At 33.9% G+C, this 26,661-nt stretch overlaps 1 protein-coding gene across 1 annotated transcript in view; it reads right to left on the reverse strand.

Moving 5' to 3' along the window:
• CCDC172 (coiled-coil domain containing 172) overlaps positions 1-26,661 on the reverse strand; it is a 52,813-nt gene that overhangs the window by 11,759 nt on the left and 14,393 nt on the right. Inside the window, exons 3-6 of the mRNA XM_026494210.2 lie at positions 17,965-18,081; positions 16,657-16,822; positions 7,296-7,397; positions 6,838-6,940 (exon numbers count right to left, since the gene is read on the reverse strand). Coding sequence (XP_026349995.1) covers positions 6,838-6,940; positions 7,296-7,397; positions 16,657-16,822; positions 17,965-18,081 — 488 coding nt within the window. The remainder of the gene's footprint in view (positions 1-6,837; positions 6,941-7,295; positions 7,398-16,656; positions 16,823-17,964; positions 18,082-26,661) is intronic.

Consider the following 26,661-nt stretch of genomic DNA (forward strand, 5'->3'; position numbering starts at 1 on the left):
GGGCTTAATGACCCAATCAAAAGACGAAGGGTATCAGATTGGATAAAAACCAAGACCCATTGATATGCTGTCTGCAAGAGACTCATTTTAGACCCAAAGACACCTCCAGACTGAAGTGAGGGGGTAGAAAAGCATTTATCATGTTCATGGACATCAAAAGAAGCTGGGATCGATTTCAAACCAAAGACTAATAAGAAATGAGAAAGGACACGATATCGTAACTAAAGAAATTATATCATAATCCAACAAGAAGATCTAACCACTGTAAATATTTATGCCCCTAACATGGGAGAAACCAATTATATAAACCATTTAATAACAAAATTAAACAAACACATTGATAATAATACAATAATAGTAGGGAACTTTAACACCCCACTCACTGCAATGGACAGATCATCTAAGCAGAAGATCAACAAGGAAACAAGGGCTTTGAATGACACACTGGGCCAGATGGACTTCACAGATATATTCAGAACATCCCATCCTAAAGCAACAGAATACACATTCTTCTTGAGTGCACACGGAACATTCTCCGGATTAGATCACATACAGGGTCACAAATCAGATCTCAACTGGTACCAAAAGTTTGGGATCATTCCCTGCACATTTTCAGACTACAACCCTTTGAAACTTGAACTCAATCACAAGAGGAAATTTGGAAAGGACTCAAATACATGGAGGTTTAAGAGCATTCTTCTAAAGAATGAATGGGTCAACCAGGAAATTAAAGAAGAATTAAAAAAATTCATGGAAACAAATGAAAATAAAAACACAACTGTTCAAAACTTTTGGGATGTAGCAAAGGCAGTCCTAAGAGGGAAGTATATAGCAATACAAGCCTTTCTTGAGAAACAAGAAAGGTCTCAAATACACAACCTAACCTTACACCTAAAGAAGCTGAAAAAAGAACAGCAAATAAAGGCTAAATCCAGCATGAGAAGAGAATTAATAAAGATCAGAGCATAAGTCAATGAAATAGAAACCAAAAGAACGTAGAACAGAGCAATGAAAGTAGGAGCTGGTTCTTTGAAAGAATTAATAAGATTACTAAACCCCTGAACAGACTCATCAAAAAGAAAAGAGAAAGGAACCAGATAAATAAAATCATGAATGAAAGAGATCAAAACCAACATCAAAGAAATACAAACAATTATAAGAACATATTATGCATAACTATATGCCAACAAATTAAGCAATCTGGAAGAAATGGATGCATTCCTAGAGATGTATAAATTACCAAAACTGAAACAGGAAGAAATAGAAAACCTGAACAGACCCATAACCAGCAAGGAAATTGAAGCAGTAATAAAAAAATCTCCCAATAAACAAGAGTACAAGTCCATGACTGTATGATTTCCCAGGGGAATTCTACCAAACATTTAAAGAAGAATTAATACCTATTCTTCTGAAGCTATTTCAAAAAATAGAAAGAAAACTTCTAAACTCTTTCTATGAGGCCAGCATTACCTTGATTGCAAACCCAGACAGAGACCCCACCAGAAAGGAGAATTACAGACCAATATCCTTGATGAACATACACACAAAAATTCTCACCAAAATACTAGCCAGTAGGATCCAACAGTACATTAAAAGGTTATTCACCATGACCAAGTAGGATTTATTCCTGAGCTGCAGGGTGGTTCAACATCAGCAAATCAATCAATGTAATACACTACATCAATAAAAGAAAGGACAAGAATCAGGTGATCCTCTCAGTAGATGCAGACAAAGCATTTGACAAAGTACGGCATCCTGATTCTTGATCAAAACTCTTCACAGCATAGGGATAGAGGGAACATACATCAATATTATAAAAGCCATCTACGAAAAGCCCACAGCAAATATCATTCTCAATGGGGAAAAACTGAGAGCTTCTCCCCTAAGATCAGGAGCATGGCAGGGATGTCTACTATCACCACTGTTGTTCAATGTAGTACTAGAAGTCCTAGACTCAGCAATCAGACAACAACAACAACAACAACAAAAATAAATAAATAAATAAATAAATAAATAAATAAAAGGCATCCAAATCAGCAGAGGTCAAACTCTCACTTTTCGCAGATGACATGATACTCTATGTGGAAAACCCAAGAGACTCCACTCCAAATTGCTAGAACTCATACAGGAATTTGCTAATTATCAGGATATAAAATCAATGCACAGAAATCAGTTGCATTTCTATACACTAACAATGAGACAGAAGAAAGATAAATTAAGGAGTCAATCCCATTTATGATTGCACCAAAACCCATAAGATAACTAGGAATAAACCTAACCAAAGAGGCAAAGGATCTGTACTCAGAAAAGTATAGAACACTCATGAAAGAAATTGAGGAAGACACAAAGAAATGGAAAAACATTCCATGCTCATGGATTGGACGAACAAATATTATTAAAATGTCTATGATTCCTAGAGCAATCTATACATTCAATGTAATCTCTATCAAAATACCATCAACCTTTTTCACAGAGCTGGAACAAATAATCCTAAAAATGTGTATGGAACCCGAAAAGACTCTGAATAGCCAAAGGAATGTTGAAAAAGAAAACCAAAGCTGGTGGCATCACAATTCCAGACTGGAAGCTCTATTACAAAGCTGTAATCATCAAGACAGTATGATACTGGCACAAAAACAGAACATAGACCAGTGGAACAGAACAGACAACCCAGAAATGGACCCTCAACTCTGTGGTCAACTAATCTTCAACAAAGTAGGAAAGAATATCCAATGGAAAAAAGACAGTCTTTTCAACAAACAATATTGGGAAAATTGGACAGCCACATGAAGAAGAATGAAACTGGACCGTTTCCTTACCTCATACACAAAAATAGACTCAAAATGGATGAAAGACCTAAATGTGAGACAGGAATCTATCAAAATCCTAGAGGAGAACACAGGCAGCAACCTCTTTGACCTCAGCTGCAGCAACTTCTGGCTAAACACATCTCCAGAGGCAAGGGCAAAAATGAACTACTGGGACTTCATCAAGAAAAAAAGCTTTTGCACAGCAAAGGAAACAGTCCACAATATCAAAAGACAACTGACAAAATGGGAGAAGATATTTGCAAATGTCTTATCAGATAAAGGGCTAGTATTCTAAATCTATAAAGAACTTTTCAAACTCAACACCCGAAGAACAAATAATCCAATCAAGAAATGAACAGAAGACACAAACAGACATTTCTCCAAAGAAGACATAAAAATGGCCAACAGACACACGAAAAAATGTTCAACATCACTTGGCATCAGAGAAATACAAATTGAAAGCACAATGAGATACCACCTCACACCAGTCAGAATGGCTAAAATTAAGAAGTCAGGAAATGACAGATGTTGGCGAGGATTCGGAGAAAGGGGAACCCTCTTACACTGTTGGTGGGAATGTAAGCTGGTGCAGCCATTCTGGAAAACAGTGTGGAGGTTCCTCAAAAAGTTGAAAATAGAGCTACTCTACAACCCAGCAATTGCTCTACTAGGTATTTACCCCAAAGATACAAATGTAGTGAACCAAAGGGGCACCTGCACCCCAAAGTTTATGGCAGCAATGTTCACAATAGCCCAGCTTACGGAAAGAGCTCAGATGTCCAATGACAGACGAAGAGATAAAGAAGATGTGGTATATATATATATATACAATGGAACAGTACTCAGCTATCAAATAAATGAAACCTTGCCATTTGCAACGACATGGATGGAACTAGAGGGTATTATGCTGAGCGAAATAAGTCAATCACAGAATGACAATTATCATATGATCTCACTCATATGTGGAATTTAAGAAACAAAACAGGATCATGGGGGAGGAAGGGAAAAATAAACCAAGACGAAAGCAGAGAGGGAGATAAGCCATAGAGACTCTTAATCATAGAAAACAAGTAGAAAACAAACAAACAAGCTGGAGGGGGTAACTGGGGTGATGGGCATTAAGGAGGGCATGTGATGTAATGAGCACTGGGTATTATATAAGACTGATGAATCACTGAACTCTACCTCTGAAACTAATAATATATTATATGTTAATTAATTGAATTTAAATTACAAAAAGACAGGTAAAAGAAAAGAATGAGAAAGAAGCTTGAAAGTCATGAAATCCTCATGGATAATATGAAATAAAAATGCAATCATAAGTATTTATATAATTATAATTACATCTAATTATAGAGCATTTACTATGTTCCAAGCACTGTTCTAAAGGCTTTACATATATTAAGTCATTTAATTTTTACTATAATCTTGTGAGGTAGGTGCTATTAAGAACTTCATTTTATAGATGTGGAGACTGAGGCATAAACAAGTTAAATTGCTTGTCCAAGGTTACTAACCTAGTAAATAACAGAGTTGGGATTTTAAGGGGTTTGTAATATTAACCTCTATGCTTACTAGAACCTAAGGTTTATCATTTCTACCCTCTCTGAACTATATGAAAAAACTAGATCAGTCATAGTTATACAACCTTCTGGGAGCTTCATATGAATTAACCCAACCTTCGACTTGAGTGTTAATCATAGCAATATTCTACAAGTTAGCTGCCTTAACATGTTTAATTAATGATTCCACACTCTTCAAAATAGAATCTTTTAAATAAATAAGCATCTTGGTATTTATAAACAGGAAATGACTACCTAAAGCAGACCATTAAACCACTGTGAATGTAAGTACTGGTTCTCTACACTAATGGATGGCATCAAGATTGAGCCCAACAAATAATCTGAACATGGCAGATTAATTAAAAAAAACATAATTATTATAAAAGAATTCCAATAATATAGACAGTATAAAATATGTGTGAAATTTTCTAGTTACTAAAAGTAGAAACAATAAGCTCATAGAAATAAACTAATATTAATTTTTTATAATTGCTTTCTTAACTGGTTAAAGTTTAATAAAAGTAGAAGTGCAATTATAATAACCTTAAAATAAAACTGGCTCTCAACTGGGGACAATTTTGCCCACCGCTCTGCCCAGAGGACATTTGGCAATGTCTGGAGACATTTGTGGTTGTCAAAGCTGGGGGTGGGAGGTGCTACTGGCATCTAGTGGGTAGAGGCCAGAGATGCTGCTAAATGTCTTAAATTGCACAGGACTGCCCTCTTGCAACCAAGAATAACCTGGCCCAAAATGTCAACGGTGCCAATTTTGAGAAACCCTGCTATAAAAATGGCATCTATACCAACAGCAGTGAAACCTGAAAATTTAAGAAAAAGGCAACAGAATTCAGTATACATTTGAAGACACAGAAGGAAAAGAATTTTCCAAAATTTAGGGATAAAACCAACCTAATTTTGGCCTTCATGATGTTGAATAAATGTCATATCATCTCTTGCCATTATTAGCTTCTTGTTATTGCACTAATCATAAGGCTTATGGCTGTATTTCCTAAAATCTTTATATTCAGTACTTTGACTTGGTTCTTTATACTTGAAATAACTTTTATGGAAAATACGAGTAAGCAAACTAAACTACACATATCAAAATAATTTAAAGTGGGAACTGGTAAATATTGGCATTTCATTTGATAACTGCTAAAATGCAAAAAATGGACGATGTCTATAGACTAATGTTTCTTTCTATTCAAATTTCCTCTGTCACCATCTGTGAAGGAAAAAACACTCTCCAACAGACTTTGTGTGTTTAATTTTAACCCAGGGCAAATTTTTACGACTGAGTGATAAACCCACAAAACTGGAGTTCACATCAGAAGCCCTTATACTACTAACCATAATGATACCAGTGGGCATTATCATTTTTAAAAGTGTAAAAAAATCAATGAGCAGATTGTCATTACAGAAACTCATTCTGCATCACACATATCACCCAAGAGATTGATATTTCATGCTTATAAAACTTAACATAAAATTAAATTGCAAATATTTTCTCACAATCTACTAAAATTATGGCCTACGGCAATACACTGCTAATATGAAACATTTGTTCAGCTCTAGTGGACATATTTCTATATGATTTATGTAAAAGAAGGCTTCATTTGCTTCTCATAGATTCAGTAATGAGGTTTCTTTCCTTATATTTAGCCCAGAACGTAGATGAACTTCTTTGAAGTAAAGCCAGCAAATATAACATTGAATTATTAATAAACAATAGTAAAATTAACAAACTGAAGGTTTTCTCCTCGTGTGTATGACTATGTTGTTTCAAACACTAGCCATTCTTTCATTATCCAAATACATAAAAAGCAGCTCAAAATCCCATACAGAAAATAATTTCATTCTTTCAGCATAAAACAAATAGTAATAAATTTCAAGTAAAATAGTAGGTTGTGATTTTTTTCCCCTGAAATCTAAAACGATAAACAATTTCAATCATTAAAAACAAAGTTAGGAGGCGCCTGGGTGGCTCAGTCGGTTAAGCTTCTGCCTTAGGCTCAGGTCAGGATCCCAGACTCCTGGAATCGAGTCCCACATTGGGCTCCCTGGTTGGTGGGCAGTCTGCTTCTCCCCCTCCCTGCCTCTCTGTGTTGTCTCTCTCTCTTAAATCAATCAGTCATCTTTAAAAAAAAAGTTAGGAATAACAGAAAGGAGAGTTGTGGAACCAATACTTTGTTTTAATCTATTGGAATGTGAATAACACTGAGTCCATGAGGTAAAAGAAAAAATTGATTTCAGTATTATCAACCCAATGCACTGTGAAACTTACATGTAGCACTTTTTAGCCAGTGAAGTGTTTTCTCATTAGCATATTTCACAATACACAGAAAAGGAGTTAACATCTGGAACTTAAAAAAAAACAACCTACACAGTTAGCTTTATGCTGAAATCTCTTTGACAACTTGAAAAATTACCAGATTTTATACCAAAATATAATAGGGAATTCTTACCTTAAGCATTCAGCATCATTTTGAGGCTTTTCATTGATTTTTACTTTTTCTGCCTCTAGGTATTTGGTAGTACAAATTGCTTCATTCTTTTTATCTTCAAAAACTAAACAATTAAGAAAATGCTTACAATCTTTAAAAAATAAACATAAGAGTTAACTTTATTCATTCATAAGAACAATACTCTAATTTTTAGTGCTTTATGTAAAATGTATGCACTCATGATTCTTATTTTTCTACTTTAATATAGCGATTAAAGGCACAAAAAAGATCTTGACAAAATTCATGACATTAAAAATACCAGATTTAACACTTTATTTTAGTGTTCTACCTATTTCTGCTTTATACCAATAATAACACTGTATTTCAATAGGTTAGTACAATTTGAAAGAATAATATGACCCTGTTATGTGTATGTAACTATATTCATCTCAAAATAAACCAGCTCATAAAGATAATACCTTTAAGTTTTCTCTGCAAAGTAAGTAATTCTTGTGCTAATTCACTCTTTTGTTTTTGAAGTTCACGTAACTGGACACTATCATGTTCCATTGACTTCACTTCTAGAAACAAATAGACAAATAAAAGCCATATTTTAACCAGTTAGGCTTTGCCTTGAATATGTCAGCAATTAACTTATTTTGTGTGTAGTAAAAATTTAAGCAGCACATGGTCAACTTTAAACTGGTAAGAACAAAATTATACTTGATCTTAGCCAAAAGGCTAAAAAGTGATTCATATGGTCAATTTTAAGTCCAAACAGGCTTCCTTTGGCCATCCAGAAACTGTTTCTAATAAACTGACCAGGATTCATTAAGCAACAATGAGGTACAGAAGAATTAGTTACTTGAAGGTTAGACTACCTAGTGAGAATTCAAAATAAGGTAACATCACTTAGTTAAATAAGCTTCCCAATGAGATAATAAGAAAACTTCATCCTTCTTAAGTAAAGCATATTTAAAATGACATTGCACAGTACTCTCTATGGCTGCAAACTTCTACAATACTGCTAATTTTGCTTCTTCTACCTAGAATATCTTTCTTCTCTTTATCCCCACAACAAACTCTAATTCATCTTTTAAGATTCATCTCCTAATTTTTCAAAAGGTAAACAATAAATTAGGACACAAAATTCGTAACACATGACACTAAATAACTAGCTAACTTCCTTAATTTACAAAGAACTCATATAAATCAGTAAGAACAAAAATGTAAAAAGATGAACAAAGAATATGAACAGATTGTTCACAGGAAAATAAAAAGAAATTTAAGCGATCAATAAATTCAGAGAAGTAAATTCAACATAATGCAAAAGCAAAGAAATGTGAATTAAGTCAACAACAAAAATTTTATTTTTGCTTGTCAGATTGGCAAAGATTAAAGTCAGTGTTAATGCCTAGATTGGCAATGGTATAGGCTAATAATACAAGAAAACAGTCACTCTCCTATAGAGTTGGTAGGAAAATTAATTAATTCACTGCTGAAAAGAGTCTAATTTGGCGTTAAGTCTGTTAATATTTTCCTCTGACCTAGCAGTTTCATTAGTAGATTTTACCACCCAAATATAGTCACAAAAGTATAGAGGGATATGTACTCAGACAATTAGAGGCCTCCATTGATGGTCATGTAGGTTGTTTCCTGATTTTTATTCTTATTTTGTTTTGTTTTCTGAAATCACAACCAGTCCCTCCACCTGTGCACCATTTCCTATCTTCTCTGGGAACTTTACTTCTCTCTTGAATTTTCAACTCTACTTCTCCATGGGCTCTGATCCATCATCATTTAATATGTTTAAATATCTCCTGTCTCAAAAGACAGAAGTGAAAAAAGTATAATACATGACCCACTAAAAGCCCTCCCCTGGGCTACTGAACTTTGTCATCCAGAGAAACTTCACTTCAAAGCCTTGTGGGCGCTTATGATCACCATTTCTTCTGCTCTCACTGCTCAACCTATTACAACCTGGCCTCTGCCTTTCCTCACTTCCTACCTCCATCTGTTGCTTTCCCTAAAGATGATGAGGGACCTCCCATGACTGCTTCTTAGTCTTCATGGTTGACAATTTGGCAGCATTTAACATGGGCTGATCACTCCCTCAAACACTCTCCCGAAGATGATTTCCCTCTCACACAGTAATGTGTCCTGCCTACCTTTCACACTCTTCACTGGCCTTTTTCTTCTTCTTGCTTTGAAAATCCTGGTATTCCTCAGGGTCCTATTATCTTCTTTCAATACATTTTTCTTGGGTGACTCCCGAATTTAACAGTTCCAGCCCAAATCTCCCTTGGAGCTCTTGACTTTTATACCCAACTTTCTGACATTTATACTCAAATCTGCCATTTGGTTAATTCCTATCACCCCTTCAGACCTCAGTCTGAAGGTCACTTGTTAGGGGAGATCTTCCTTCACTCCTAGTCCAGGTTAAGTTTCCTTATTATATGTTTTCACCTCATTTTATACTTCTCCATTTGAAGCAGTCATCGATTCATAATTATCTCTTTCATACTACTGGAGACAGAGCATTAAACAAAACAAAGTCCTGCCATTACAGAGTTTAAAGTTTCATATGAAAATGTTATGATATACATTCAGACGGATGGGTTTTGTGAAAGTACAAAGACCAACAGTACTAGGTACTATGGAAGCAAATCTATTAAAATAAATCCATATTTCTGGAAGAAAGGATACAAAATAGAGGGCTCCTACAGTATTTGTGGTATCAAGGACTTTCTTCTTTATCACTTTTTTTGAGGAATAATTTACATAAAGTACATCCACTTAACAACATACAATTCTATGAGTTTTGGCTTTCACATACACTTGTGAAAGCACCACCAGAGTCAAGAAACTGTGTATTTCTATCAATCCCAAAAGCTTCCTCTGCCCCTCTGCAATTCATTCATTCTGACCCAGGCAACCACTGGTCCGCTTGTTGTCACTTGCCTGCTTGTTGTCACACACAGTTTGCATTGTATATAGTATGTTTTCTTTTGTGGCTAGCTTCTTTCAGTCACCATATCATTTTGAGATGCATCCATGTTGCGTGTGAGCAGATTTGTTATTTTTTATCTCTGAGTATTTCACTGCATGGGCACACCAATTTTTTTTTTTAGCAATTTACCTCTTAATGGACATTTAAGGTATGTTCAGTTTTTCGCTACTGTGAATGAAGTTACTAAAAACTTAGTGTGGACCCTAGAGTTTCACTTCTCTGGTGTATCTAGTTGTAGAATGGCTGGGTCATATGGTAAATGCATGTTTAATGTTTTAAGAAACTGCAAAACAATTTCCAAACAATTAATGTACCATTAATTTTATATTCCCATCACTACCATATGAATTTCAGATGCTCCACGTTCTTGCCAATACTTGATATGACCAGTGTTTTTAATTTTAATTAAATGCATGTACAGTATATTACATTGTGGTTTTAATTTATATTTTCCTGATGACTAAAGATATTGAGTATCTTTTCATATGTTCACTGGTCATCAGTATATGCCCTTTTGTGAAGTTCAAATCTTTTTCCCCTTTTAGAATCAGTTTTGTTGTTTCTTATTATTAAGTTGTAAGGGTTCATTATATTCTAGATAACAGTACCTAGGAGATATATATATATATTGGAAATATTTTCTCCAAGTCTGTGGTTTGTCTTTTGATTTTCTTAATAGTGTTTTTTTTTAATTTACTTGAAATACAATGTATTTTTTTTCTTTTATGGTTCATGTTTCTGTGTCTCATCTAAGAAATCATTGCCTACTCCAAGATAGCCAAGATTTCCTATTATGTTTTCTTCTGGGAGTTTCATGATGTTAGCTTTAATGTTTAGGTATAAGTCCATTCTGAGTTAATGTTTACTATGGTGTGAAGTAATATTTAAGAATCATCGTTTTGCAAGGGATGTCCAATTGATCCAGCACCATTTACTGAAAAGACTTTCCCTTCCCCACTGAATTGCCTTGCTATTTATGAATGCCTTGCTTTGTTGACAATCAATTGACCCTACATGTATAAGACTATTTCCGGACTCTTTCATTCCAGTGGTTCCTATATGCCTATTTTTAAGCCAGGGACACATTATCTTGATTACTATAGCTTTTTAGCCAAATTTTAAATCAGGGAGTATAAATCCCTAAATTTTGTTCTTTTAAAAAATGTTGGCTGTTCTAAGTGATTTACATTTCCATATAAATATTAGAATCAGCTTGTCAAGGCGTAATAAAACTTAATGGGATTTTTACTGAGATTCTGTTGAACCTATGATCAATTTGAAGAGGATTGACCTATTAACAAAATTGAATTTTCTAATCCATGATTATGATATATCTATTTATTTAGGTCTTCTTAATTTCTCTCAGCAATGCTCTGTAGTTTATAGTGCAGAAGTCCCTCACGTCTTTTGTTAAATTTGTTTCTATTTTGTTTTTTGATGATGTTTAAATGGTATTTTTAGTCCATTTTTCTATTGTTTGCTGTTAGTATATAATAATTCAACTGCTTTTTTTTTTCTTTAGAGAAAGAGAGTTGGTGGGGAGGGGTACAGGGAAAGGGAAAGAGAGAATCTTAAGCAAGCTCCATGCTGGGCAGACCTGAGATCATGACCTGAGCTGAAATCAAGGGTCAGACACTTAACCGACTGAACCACCCAGGTGCCCCTCAACTGATTTTTAAATATATACCTTGTATCCTATAACCTTACCATATTGACTTACTAATTTTAGTAATTGTTTTGTAAATTCCTTATAATTTTCTATGTGAACAGTCATGTAATCTATAAATAGAGGCAATTTTATTTTGTCTCATTGAAATGGCTAAAATGGCTAGAACATCCAGAGCTGTACTGAATGGAAGTGATAAGAATGGGTATCCTTGCCTTATTCTCAATCTTTGTGGGGAAAGTATTTAATATGTCACCATTTCGAATAATATTGGTATCCAATATTTCACCATTAAGTGTAATATTAGCTGTAGGCTTTTCAAACAGGTTCTTTATCTGGTCGAGAAAGTTCCCTTCTATTCCTGGTTTTCTAAGATTTATAAAGGATTGTATAGATCCATTTACCAATCCTCTTTTCCAGTCTTTGATGTGATAGCTGTCATATATGCATATAGTATGCATGTATACAAATTGCCTCTGCATACATTATAAATTCCACAAGACAATATAGTATTTGCTTTAATCAATCATAGCTATCTTTTAAAGAGAAAAAAAGGTATTTATAATTATCCACGTATTTGCCATCTCTGTTTATTTCATTAAACACGATCCAAGTTTTTCTCTGGTATCATTTTTGCTTCTACATGGAGGAGTTCCTTTAGAATTTCTTGCCGTTCAGGCATGATGCCAATGGATTCCCTTAACTTTTATCTGAAAATGTCTTTTTTAAACTTAATTTTTGAAGGATATTTTCACTGGATATGGACAATTTTCTTTCAACACCTCCAAGATGTTATTCCACTATCTTCTTGACTTTATCATTTCTAGTGACAGGTGCATAGTCATTAAGGTTATTGTTGCCTGTTTTCAAGATTTTCTCTCTCTCTTTGGCTTCTTAGTAGTTTGACTATTATTAAGTGGCTAGGCGTGGATTTTTTTGAATTTATCCTATTTGGGTTTGCTGATCTTGAATCTGCAAATTAATGTCTTTTAGAAAATTTAAGAAATTTTCCGCCATGATTTCTTGAAATATATTTTCTGTCAATTCTCTTTCTTTTCCTTCAAAGACTCCAGTTCCTTGAATGTTAGACCTTTTAAAATTGTTCCCCAGGTCCCTAAGTTTCTAATTTTTTGTTTCATTTAATTTTTAAAAAATTTTTCCTCTCTTTTTCAGATTGGATAATTTCTATTGATCTATCTTCATGTTCATGGGCTCTTCTCTCAGTTCCATTCTGGTATTAAGCTCATTCAGTGACATTTTTATTTCAGATAATGTATTTTTCAGTTCTAATACATTTTTTCTTTTTTTTTTTTACACTTTCTACTTCTCCACTGAGATTACCTATCTTTTCATCTATTGCAAATGTATCTTCCTTAACTCACTGAGCATAGCTCAATAATAGCTGCTATAAAGTATTTGATAATTCCAATATCTAGATCACTGTGTGTTTGGCATCTCATGGTTTTCTTTTGACACCAGGTCACATTTCACCAATTCTTCAGGGGTCAAGTAATTTTGGATTACATCCTGAACATTGTGAATGTCATGCTGTGGAGACTTTGGATTTTTTTGATCATAGCCATTCTAATGGGTGTGAAGTGGTATTTCTTTGTGGGTTATATTTTATTTAGATTTTATTTTATTTGAGAGAAAGAGAGAGAGAGCGAGCATGAGCAGAGTGAGGGGCTGAGGGAGAAGCAGACGTTCCACTGAGCAGGGAGGCAGATGTGGGGCTTAATCCTGGGACTCCGGGATCATGACCTGAGCAGATGCTTAACCAACTGAGCCACCCAGGTGCCCTCTCTTTGTGGTTTTGATTTCCATTTCTCCAATGACTAGTGATGTGGAACACCTTTTCATGTGCTTATTGGCCATATCTTTGGAGAAATGTTTATTCAAGTCCTTTGTCCATTTTTTAACTGAGTTATTTTTTTGGTGTTGAGTTGTAGTTCTTCATATATTCTGGACATTAGAAGCACCTGGCTGGCTCAGTTGGTAGAGCATATGACTCTTGATCTTGGGGTTGTGAGTTGAAGCCCTCCACTGGGTGCAGAGACTACTTAAAAAATACTCTGGATATTAATCCCTTATCAAAGATATAGTTTGCAAATATTTTCTTCCATAAAAAACACAACTCATTCTTTCTGTGAGTTGTGTTTTTACTGTTTTGACAGTGTCCTTTGATATACAAAAGATCTTAATTTTAATGAAATACAATTTACCTATTTTTTCTTTTGTTGCCTGTGTTTCTAATATCCAAGAAATCATCTCCAAATCTAATATGAAGTGTTTCCTATATGATTTCTTCTAAGAGCTTTATTTACTTCTTAAGTTTAAGACTTTCATCCATTTTTAGCTATTTTTTGTATATCGTGTAAGATAAGGGCCCAACTTCATTTTTTTGTATGTGGTATCTAGTTTTCCCAGCTCCATTTTTTGAAAAGACTATCCTTTCCCATTGAATAGTCTTGGCACTCTTATAAAAAATCATTTGATCACATACATGAGGTTTTATATTTGAGCTCTCTATTCTATCCTGATTTTCTATATGTCTGTCCTTATTCTAGTACCACACTGTTTTGATTACTTTGGCATTTTAGTAAGTTTTGAAATCAGGATGTGTGAGTCTTCCAACTTTGTTCTTCTTTTTCAAGATAGTTTTGGCTCTTTGGGATCCTTTGGGATTTCATATGAATTTTAGGATGGGTTTTCTCAACGCTGTTAAGATTTTGATAGAGATTACACCGAATCTGTACATCATTTTGGGTAATAATGTCATCTTAACAATACTAAGTTTTCCAATCCATGAACATGGGATGTCTTTCCACTTATATGGGTGTTCTTTAATTTCTTTGAGCAACGTTTTATATGGTTTTCAATGGATAAGTCTTTTACCTCCTTGGTTAAGTTTATTCCTAAGTATTTTATTCTTTTTGATACTATTATAAATGGAATTTTAAAAATTGTTTCCTTTTTGAATCACTTATTGCTCATACATAGAAATGCAACTTATTTTTGTGTGTTGATTTTGTATACTGCAACTTTGCTATATTTATTTATTAGTTCTAGCAGGGTTTTTTTGTGGTATCCTTAGGTGTTCTATATATAAGAGCATATCATCTGGGGACAGAGACAATTTTACTTTTTCCTTTCCAATGTAGATGCTTTTTATTTCTTTTTCTTGCCTAATTGATTTGGCTAAAATTTCTAATACTAAGTTGGATTGAAGTGGTGATATCCATGACTTTTTGCAGAAAGTTAGTTTTAAAGTATGTACCTATGTAACTTTGTATTCTAACTTGTTATTGAAAATACACATCAATATCACCTAAGGGATTTTTTAAAAAGTTATGTTCCCTATCCTCTCCCACAGATTCTGATTCAATAAGTCTTGAATGAGATTCAAGTGTGTAATATTTTTTAAAGCTTTCCAGATTGTGTGCCTCTGTCCTACTCTCTCTAGCCAAAGTAATTTATCTCTGAGAACCTTATTTCCTTCATCTATGAAATGAGACTAAAAAGTATAATCCCCACATTTTTTGAGGGCTTAATTATGTTGCAGGCAGCATTCTATGTACTTCAGCATTATTTCATTGAATCCTCACAACTACCTTTGTAAAGGTCATTACACCCAACCCCCAACTTTACAGCTGGGGAAGCTGAACCAAAGAAAAGTTTAGCATCTTTCCCCAAATCACACAACTATTAAATGGTAAAATTAAGATTTAAATGAAATTAACATGACATTAGCATTCATAATCTTTAGGATGGTGGTCGTTATATAGTATAAGCCTGATGAATATTACTTAAAATAGTAGTTGTCATATGCAAAGCAAAACAATAAATTATTCATACTGATAGCTCCAAGTCAATAAAAAAGTTAAATGTTTTTATTATTCTCCATTTACTAAAGGCATCAAAGTAATGGTACATTTTAGAAAGGCTTCCATTAAAAACTAATTTCCTTTTAATATCATTTATATTTTCATTCTCTACTTCCTCAACTCTCACTAACTCCAATCTATTACTACCAGTCTTTTTCTACTGCTCTACTCTATGCTACTGCACTTGACAATCTTCTGATTGTCAAATTAATATCCTATTTTGTTTTCCACTAATTTGAGGAAAACATATTTCTTTAGATTTCTAAAATATTACTCTCTGCTGGTTCTCCTCTTGCCCTTTTTCACTACTCTGTCCCATTCTTTTTCTTTCTTTCCCTAAATGTAATGCTTTCCCAGTTTCTGGTTTTGGTTTTTGCTCCTCATCTATGTTCCCTCTATACGTTTTCTCTGAATGATGTCACCAACTCCTTTGGATTCAGTCCCAAACCTAATGCTCTAGCTCTGACCTCTCCTACCAGCTTCACAACCAAATCTTCCCCTGCCACCTGGGCATCTTCCCCTGTATATTCCATAGACATCTCCTACTAAAAATACCTGAAATAAAACTCAGTCATTTTGTCTGGAAAAGACTATAGTTCCAACAGGCTTTCCTACCTCTGCTCTTCCTCCTGGTACCATATTCTACCCAATCTCTGACATATGAAAACTATAATTCATCCCTAACTTTCTCTATTTTTGTTCATATTAATCAGTGATAAAGTCCTATCATTATTCTTAAACATCTCTTTAATTTGCCCTCTCTTCTCTTTGGCAATTTCTTCCGTTCAGGATCTTATCACAGATTGCAATAACCTACAGGCTAGGGTTCCTGAAATGAAATTTTCCCCACCCCACTGTGTAACCTTGTTTCCTAGTTTAAATTGTATTGACAGTAAAATGGGGATCATCACACCAGTCCTACCCCTATTATAGCTTCTATCCCATTGTTCTATAAATATCTGCTTACATATTTGATTCTTCCACTTTTTAGTTTTATATTCCCATGACCTAGAACAATGCCTGTCACATACCAGAGAGTAATAGGTATTTGTTTTTTGAATGAATGACTAAATGCTCATGTCACACCTACTACTAAAGACCTTGAGACTGTTCACAATAAAAGATACATTTCCATTAGGATAATTAAGATAAAGGTAAAAGAATAGCTACGGAATAGCCAATTTACTTATGAAAATGTTAAATTTTTGCAAAATTCATTTGTTCAAAATAAGTTATTTTTGTTGATGACAGATAAATGAGGTGGGACTATATACTCATACCTCTCTTCAAAATGTTTGCCTGGTTTTCTAAGTCAGATATTTCAATCTTGACATTTTCTTTTATCAAAAGCTTTCTTTTCTTTGTTACTTCATACTCATTATTGAAGTCTGTAATTTCCTTAATAAATTTTTCTTCCTCCTCTGTTACTTTTTTCTTTGTAGCCCCCTGAAAAACAGAAACAAAAGATTAAATACAGGTGTTAATTGTAATTTTTCTCTGGTGATTTAAAATGCAATCATTTGGAATTATTAGCAACAAAAATATAAAATTATACTTCCTGGTGTTATCACAAAAATGCGTTATTCCCCCAGCAATATTAATAAAAAAGTGAAGTTATTACATACTAATAACCAACTATTTCCACATGAAAGTTTTATCCTTAATGTTTTGGGAGTATTATTGAGATAGAAATTCTACTACTTATCATTATATCTGTGTTTATTTATGTATTAAACTTACAGCCATAGGTGCCATTTTGTCATTGCAATATAAAATTGGGTAAAATATTAAATGTCCAAAGGAATTACTCAAAGGAATTACTGCTATAGAAAAAACAAATAAAGAAATCCAAGGAAATCTTTTAAGATATAGACAAAGGAGGTAAAATTATATATTTATTTCCAATTCAGTGCTATAAGATAGTTTACATTTTATGAAACATCAATATGAAGAAGAAATAAGAATTTCCCAAAACTCTGAGCAATGATAGAACCTAAATATTACTGTATTTTTCTATTTTTTCTAAGAAATGTCAACTAATTGTGAACGAGAAACTGGCCATGTCATGCATAAGCACAAAGTCTGTTGGTTCTGACTTCAGATAAATATTTTTAATATTTTAAAATGTATTTTCTTTGAAATGTCAATTAAGTATAAGTCACATTCCTAAACTGGCCCTGTCATTTAAAACTACTGAGTCTGTTGGTTCTCACTTAAGATAAAAAGATAAACAAAATCTATTGCTTCACCAAGATCCATGAATATGCCTAAAGTGTGAACCTCTCTGCCTTTCAAAAGCATTAAAACCAAGGTCTCAAAGCCTGAGCAATTCAAATCAGTTTCACTGGGTTTTTTAATGCTTATTACAATTGCAAATAATTTCTATATTGCATCCCTGCCAATAGAATTCTTTCAAACTATATTACTCTACCAACTGGTTTTAAATAGCACTTAATACTTTTCCATATCTGAACAGGACTATCTGCCAATATGCATACAGATAATTTTCTAAAAGTACATGTAAGTATATTTAAATACTTTTCAATACAGTTAGTGAAATAGATATTTCTAAGTGGCTGGAGGCTTACAAAGGTTTGGAGAAGCATATTCCTCTGGCTTGTAATTTCACTGCACTGTCTTTCTAAGGCACTTTCATGAATTTTCCAAAGCTGTAAGAGGAAGGTTTTTTCAGAAAACTGCTGAACCTTTAAATTGAAAAAAACAGAAATCAGAATGAAACAATTAGTTAAACATTTTAGGGTGCCTTAGCTAACAGAATATAACTGCATAGTGTAAGATATTTTCTGTACTAACCTTAAATGCTAAATAAAATTCACATTAAACATCTTACTTTATATGCACTATCATATATTATTTTATAAGTGTTCTATCATCACAAGTTTTATAGTTTTTCCCCCAATAAGACTATAGGCCCCTCACTGGCAGAAAATGTGTTTTCCTTTTTCTTTACAATACCTAACACAATTCTTAGCCTAGTTATCAAAAGCTTTTTGACTACACATATTAAACTCTGCTTCAAGACAGCATGTGTTAAAGAACAAGTTCCTATTCTCATCACTTATAAGGAAGATATGGATGAATTAAACATGTATACAGTATGACTAATAAAATGAGATAAAATCTACAAACCATAGGCAAAAACCCAGTCCCATGGCTATAGTTATACTAAGAAAAACACAGATCTGCTAAAGTCCTCAAATGCTTTTGAGAACTCATTTTTTATTTTAGTATCTCATTTGGTTCTAGTTAGCAAAAGACATAATAAACATTAATATTGGATATGTAACCATTATTTCATTTGGGCCATAAAGAATAACATCTCCTGAGACCATGAATATTGAAATGAAAAGTCAGGAAGCTTTAATATATAAAAGCTTAAATTGATGCCAGACTGGGAATAATCTTTCCTCTATATTCAGTACTGGCCCTCATAAGAAAGCATCACTTTTAGTTTGGGGCTGTTCCCATCTCCACAGTGAAAAGAAAAAGGAAATAAGTTCAATTTAAATTGCAGAAAGCAAGATTTATGTTAGCCATAAGAACTTCCTGAAGGTGAGAGACAGGGTGTGAAATCTCTGTCCCAGAAGATAGTGAATAGTAAAGAGCTTAAGAATAGTCTAGTCCAGAGGCAAAGGGTTGGCCTGAAAGATATTTTGAAACGATATGGCTAAAAAGTCCTGGAAATGTTGGCATTAAAAAAGTAACAGAAAAAAAAGTAATGGAAATAAAACAGAAAATATGGTCTTGCATATATATATATATATATATATATATATATATATATATATAATATCATGGCACATCTGCTCACACCTTCAGTACTTGGTGCTGTTCTCATCAACTCTATCTTGAGAAAGACATCAACAGAGAATGATGAAAGAGATGCAATTTTCATGACCAAAGAAACTCAGAAAATACTTTTCAAGTTGGGGGAAGGAAGAATGTGGCAGTTAATTATTTTATTGTCTAAGAAGACAGAAATTAGAACACATATGGCCAGATTTATGAAATCATACAGAAAATGGTAACAACAGCAAACAAGAGTATGATCATGAATTCTATCACATTTTTTAGAATAAGAAAATACTTCAGAGCTATTTATTATATAAATGAGCATAAAATGAGTTCTGGAAAAGTGAAATTCCTTAACAAAGATTATATAATTAATTACGGGCAAACACAGGACTAAAATCCAGCTCTTCTGACTTCCTTTCTCCTAAATTAGAACTAGAACTATTTCAAAGTAATAGAGATACTTCTGGAACTAAAAGGGACTTTAGTCTCTGATTAAGGCAGAAAATGAAAGAATGTAAGTTTGAGAGAAAAATTACCGGAACTCAATGAGAGAAGGTTGTTTGCAGTATATACCTAACTCTCAGAGTTGCTATTCTGGATAGTAACCATGAATGCTTGCAAACTGCTTTGAGACCAAATATTGAGCTGGATAAATTTGGTTTAATCCAATAAGGTATGTCACGTATGAATCAAAATTCCTGAATTCTAATTGTTCCCACCACTGATCTATGTGAAAGACCTATATCGAAACCCAAAAATGAAGAAAATAGTACTTATCAGGCTAAGAAATTTTTAAATAAGACATAACCAAATTTATTATTCAGGTTCAGAAAAGCCTTATGGTAAGAAATAAAAAATTAAGATGTCCCATTCCAGCTATCACCAACTAAGACCTAAAATTACCACTGAACTCATGTCCTCTTTCCTAAAAAAGAAAATAATTATTAAAGAGAGCTATTAGACAAGTTGTCATTTAACTGGAATATTTTACCATAATCTGAAAAATGAAACCTATATACCCTAAATGAAAAGTAGAGAGCTACTCAAAAGCTTTATAAGAAAGGTATATCTATCATTTTCCTCTTCCCCTAATCTTCTATGGGGAATTATCATTTTGAGGTCTTTTCTGCTTCTTTGTTGTTGTTTTTATTATTATTGGCCTGCATCTCCTCATCATTCCCACTTTCTGTCTTATATTCTGTCTTTGTCTTTTATTTCCACATTTTCCTCTTTATATCAACCAGAAAAGTTCCAGGGTCAATAACTACAGAAAAATTACAGTAACACTAATTTTTAAATTCACTTAGGATCTGTGATGGACACATTTAATAAAAACCGGACTTGGCAAGTAAAGGAAAAAGAATAGAAAAAGAGGCAGGAGTTTGAGAAATCTCAAGTCAGTAAGGTTAAAAAGAGCAGATGCCCACAATATGATGATTCGCATGGTGAAGACAGCGGTAAGTTAGGGTTGCAGGAGCTACATGGGTCTATTATTAATAGGGTTCTTTCATATTTTAAGGAAACTGAAAGGACAAAGACTTTTTGGATCTTCCCAGCTCCTCTCTGCCAAGTGTAAGTTGTTACTCTTAAAAAGTGAAATCGCTTTTCATGGCCACCTATTTGCAGAATGTGTTTCTCATTATTCCTTTTGTTCTTTCTCTTATCAGAACCAATTCCTTAAACTATTTTTCACACTCTTGTGTTTGAAAACCAGACCTACTGATGTGTAAAATTTAGGTAAATAATTCCAGATATAACCCCAAACATATTGCTATGATCACAAGACAAGGTCATTTCACAGAATAAATTATCATCAGAAACATCTCTCTTGTCGTAAAAATGATGGGTGGGGATCAGAATTGAAAAGATATTAGAAGAAATGTAAAACTGAGACTTAAAAATAATTTTAACTAAGGTATAATTGACACATAACATTATATTAGTTTGGAGTGTACAACAAAATGATTTGATATGTATATACACTGCCAAATGATTACCACAGCAAGTCTAGTTACCATTTGCCACCGAAGTTATAAAATCTTTTTTTTTTTCTTGTAAGGAGAACTTTTTAAGATTTATTCTCTTAGCAACTTTCAATACCACTGACTATGGTCACCATGCTATGTATTATGACCTGAGGACTTATTTATTTTATAACTTTGTAGCCTTTGATCCTCTGCACCCATTTTGCCCAACCCCAAACTCTTCTCCACTGGTAACCATCAATCTATTCTCTGTATCTATTATTTTGGTTTTTCTTTGTTTGTATGTTTTGTTTTTTTAGATTCCACATATAAGTGAAATTATATGGTATTTGTCTTTATCTGATTTATTTCACTTGGCATAATACCCTCAAAGTCCATCCATGTTATTGAAAATGGCAAGATTTCATTTTTTATGGCTGAGTGGTAGTATTCCATTATATATTTACCTACCTCTTCTTTATCCATTCATCCATTGATGGATACTCAGGTTGTTTCCATATCTTGGCTACCATAAATAGTGCTGCAATGAACATAGGGTACACATATCTTTTCGAATTACTGCTCCCATTTTCTTTGGATAAATACTCAGAAGTGGAATTGCTGGATCATATGGTAGTTCTGTTTTTAATTTTTTGAGGAAACTCCATACCATTTTCCATAGTAGTTGCCCCATTTGCATTCCTACCAACAGTGCAAGAGGGTTCCCTTTCACCACATTCTTGCCAACACTTGTTATTTCTTGTCTTTTTGATTATAATCATCTTAACAGATATGAGGTGATATCATATTGGGGTATTGATTTGCATTTCCCTGACAATTAGTAATGTTGAGCATATTTCCATGTGCCTGTTGACCATCTGGTATGTCTTCTTTGGAAAAATATTTATTCAGATCCTCTACCCATTTTTTTTTTTAAAGATTTTATTTATTTGACAGAGATAGAGACAGCCAGCGAGAGAGGGAACACAAGCAGGGGGAGTGGGAGAGGAAGAAGCAGGCTCATAGCGGAAGAGCCTGATGTGGGGCTCGATCCCATAACGCCGGGATCACGCCCTGAACTGAAGGCAGACGCTTAACCGCTGTGCCACCCAGGCGCCCCCTTCTACCCATTTTTAAATCAGATTGTTTTTTGGTGCATGCCCGCCAGCTTTAATAAGGCAGTGGGAGAGTTCAGGGGTAGGGCACATCCACTGGTGTTAGCAGGGCAGCTGGAGAGTGCTGACTGTGCGCATGTGCCAGCGCTAGCAAGACAAAGGGAGAGTGCAAAAACGGTTCTAGCAAGTCAGCAAAATGGCACAAGGTGGAGGAAGAGCGCAAAAATGGCACCCACCTGTGCCTCCCTCTCTAGAGAGAGTCCCAACAGGCCCCTGTCCCTCGGGCAGATGCTTTAAGATTAGGAAATACATTTCTCCTTCACATATATATAGTCTAGGTGCTTTTCAAACTGCTGTTTTTGCACTAGTTCTGGGGCAAATGATTCTACACATGAGCCCTTTAAAAGCAGAACCTTAGTTCCCTACAGCCCTTTGGATCTCCTGGATGTAACAAGCACCACCGATTTTCAAAGCCAGATGTTTTGAGGGTTCATTTCTTCCATGTAAGTCTCAAGGGTAGGTGTGCCTGACGTTGGTATGTTTCTCAGGGAGAAGCTCCATATTTGTGAGCTCCCTCTTAATTATGGGTTGCTGTGCAAAGGTAAGAAGGGGTTCTGGTGAGACTACATCTCTGCCTCTCCCACCCATCTCAGTGCAGCCCCGTCTGTTATCCTTTGTTGTGGATGAATTTTTCAGCTAGTTTTCAGGTCTTTTTCAGAGGGAATTTTTCCATACATAGCTGTAGATTTGGTGTGTACGTGGGAGATGAGTTCAGATATTCCTATGCTGCCATCTTGAACCACCCACCAAAATATTTTTGAACACATCTTTCCCAATCAGGTTTGAATTGAGGCACTAATCTTACATCCATGGTAGCTTGGACATCTTTCAATAAATCAACATTTTAGAGACTACTAACTCTATATCCTAAGTTACCCTACATCAAGGGGCTACGACAACCAAAAGGGTAGAAGGTTCCTAGTAGTAGTAATACAAATTTCTTTCTCATCTCTCTTCTTCCTCTGACTACAAACGAAGAGAAATATTTGCATGCAGCCTTAAAGTTATATTCTAGAATCAAATAGCCAAACTTTGTCAGAAAATATTGCTGTTTTGGAAAATTTTAATTTATAGCAGTACCAACACTCTGGTTAATTCTGCTTCCCTCAGCAATAAAGATTTTTTTTTCTTTCCCTGTTTTATTCCTCTTGGAATATTTGGTTTTTCAACAGAGCTTATAGTTTTCCCAGTGAGCTGACTTATCTGGTCAACTAGGTCAGTTTTCAGCATAGCCATGATTTGTGACTCTTCACTACTCTTGCTGCCTTGGTGCCTTTAGGTATTTTTCTACCAGAAGAACTTGAAAATTGAAAATGACTGAGAATTCTAAATTAATGTTTAGGTCCAAGTAAGCAAAGTACAAAGCTACTCTTTGTTGTGGTTGCTGTTGTTTAAAATATTCTCAGACTTTAGGAACTGACATTTTGCTGATTAAATGATCTACCCCACAGCACAGGCAACTTTACATAAGAGAGTTATGTAGATTTCACATTTGTAAGCTCATGGCAATTGGGGGAAAGAATGTGTTATGACTATAATAAAAGACATTTTAAATGCTAGAGGACATCAATGAATGTTGTATCAACAACAGATATTAAGGTTTTGTAAAAGAAAAAGATCTATTTTTTATAAATGTATTTCTTTTTAAATTCAAATTCAATTAGCCAACATACAGTACATCATTAGTCTCAGATGTAGCATTCACAATATATCAGTTGTGTGTAACACCCAGATGTAGTACTTAAAGGAGAACTCACTATGACACAGGAATCCTAATATAAGAAGCTTCAATATCAGGAAATATTAATCCTTACAATGGCTCATAAGACTTTTCATGATCTGCACTCCCTTATTCACTGTCCAACCTTATCTTCTACTACTCTCCTCTTCACTCACTTTCTCCAGCCACATTGGCCTCCTTTTTATTCCTCGGACATACCAGGTGCACTCCCTACTTAATGACCTTTGTACTGGCTGTTCTCTCTGCCTGAAAATCTCTTTTCCCAGATATCCCCTGGTTCATTCCTTTACCTTAGTCAAGTCTTTGCTCATCTCTCATCTTTTCATTGAAGGTTATTAGGATGCCAGATAAGACCACTGCTATTTAAGTTTGTTCTGAAAGTTCTTATTAATGCAATATGGCAAGAAAAAGGAATAAGCGATACAATTATCAAAAAAACTAGTACTCAACTCTCTCTCATTTGTTTAGGCAAATGCTATTGTTACATACCTAGTAAATCCACATAAATCTACTGAAAAACTGTAAGAAATAAAAAAAGTATTCAGTAAAAAGGTTAGTAACAAATAAATATCAAAAACTAAGTATCTTTTCTAGTTACCAACAATAAATAGAAAAAAGCATGGAAAAGATCTCATTCATAACAGCAACCAAATAAAGAAAACACAAATAAGCTTTAAAAAATACCTGAGACCTATATGGAAAAAAATAAAAAACTCTACTGAAGAACATAAAAGATCCAAATAAATAGAAAGATATGCTTTGTCCTTGAAGGCTAAGATTCAGAGATGGAAATACATCAATTTTTCCCAAATTATCACATAAATGTAGTATAGTCTGAATTAAAACCCAATAATTTTGTTTTGTTTGTTAGAATTTGACAAAATGATTTTAAATTTATCTAGAATAACAAAAAACCTGAAAAGAATCAGGAAAATTCTAAAAAAGAAACTATCCTCCCAGAGAATCAAAGATATTTAGAAGCTAATGTAATTAAGTAAATACAATACTGGTGCCAAAACAGACAGATTAATAGAAGGGTATAGACTATATAGAAACAAATACAGATGCATTACTGTATCATAAAGATGGTGCTTTTAGTCAATGAAGATCATGTGACATTTGCCCAGGCAAAAACAGAGGAAGAGTCATTTTTATTTAAGATATTAAAGAAAAAAAAACACTGGAAAAGTACTGGAAAAACACACTGCTTAAAATCTTAGAGTGGGGTAGGCTTTCCCAAGCCTGAGATGGATTTCAGGGACAAACAAATTAAGAAAAAGATAAAAAATACTAGCAACACAAACATTCTAAACTTTTGACTAGATAAAATATGTCATAAAAAACCAAGCTACAAATAATAAAATCTGCAACAAATGACAAAGAAAGGGTAGTATCTGTAACATATAAAAGCTAGATGTCAATAAGAAAAAGATAAGGAAAGGATATGAATAGGTAAAACACATAATAAATATTAGCAATCAATGAAAAAAATTAAAATATAAGTAAACAAAAAGTTCAAATTAAAACTATAAAAAGATGCCACTTTTTCTTATATTTGCCAAAAGAACTGATAATTTCAATTATATGAGTGGTGAAATTGCAGGAAAATAAACTGGAACAACTTTTCTGGAGGACAATTTGGAAATCATCAAAAGCCTTAACAGTATATAACTATTGATAGAGCAATTTGATTTCTAGGACTTTATCCTAAAAAAACTAAGTGCAGCAAGATGCATGTGCAAGACTGTCATCACAGTGACATTAATAATAGTAATTTATTAAGAGTAATAGTAAATATTTATCAATGGGAAAGCAGTTAACTAAAAGGATACAGCCATTGAGTGGAATACTATGCAATCATTAAAAACTGCTGAGATATGTGGGATACATATCTGGAAAAAAAGCAAATCATTTCAGAAAAAATACATGCACTTAAATAATTCTGAAAGAAGACCTATGAAAATACTAACTCTACAGTGGAACTATGGATAGTTTTCACTCTGTGTTTGGCCTATTTCTATTTTTGGAATAATTTGCAATAAACACATACTACTTTTATGAAGAATTAAAGCAAGTTCAATTCAGAAAAAAAGAGTCTGCTGCGTGTTCATCAAAAATGATGATAGAAGGCCCACATATTTCCAGATAATATAACCCACTCTTCTAGTAGCAACATAAGCAAGTGCTCCTAATAAAGATGGAGAGGAAGAGGAGCTTATAATAAAGAGAAAAAGACCATTTTGGAGGAACAATCTAATCCATTTTCCTACAGTGGCAGTCACATATGTCCCATTCCTTCCTCTTTTCTGTCTTCTCTTGGGAGGAATTAATTAGAATTTTAACCAGGAAAAACTGAACTCTATTTAAAGCCATGAAACTAGACTGAATCAAAGAAGCTGACGTAGGCAACCTTTCAACTTATCTTGAGATATTAATTCAGGCAATAACAATTCATATGACCACATAAGTACCAAAGGCTATATGAGATATTCTTCTGAGCAACATCAAGATCACAGGCACAGCTGCAAGTAGCCAGTTTGCTTTTGACCTCTAACATTCACCTTTTTTGAACCCATCTGGTGTTACAAA

The sequence above is a fragment of the Ursus arctos genome, unplaced genomic scaffold, assembly GCF_023065955.2.
Source record: "Ursus arctos isolate Adak ecotype North America unplaced genomic scaffold, UrsArc2.0 scaffold_7, whole genome shotgun sequence".
Taxonomy (NCBI): domain Eukaryota; kingdom Metazoa; phylum Chordata; class Mammalia; order Carnivora; family Ursidae; genus Ursus; species Ursus arctos.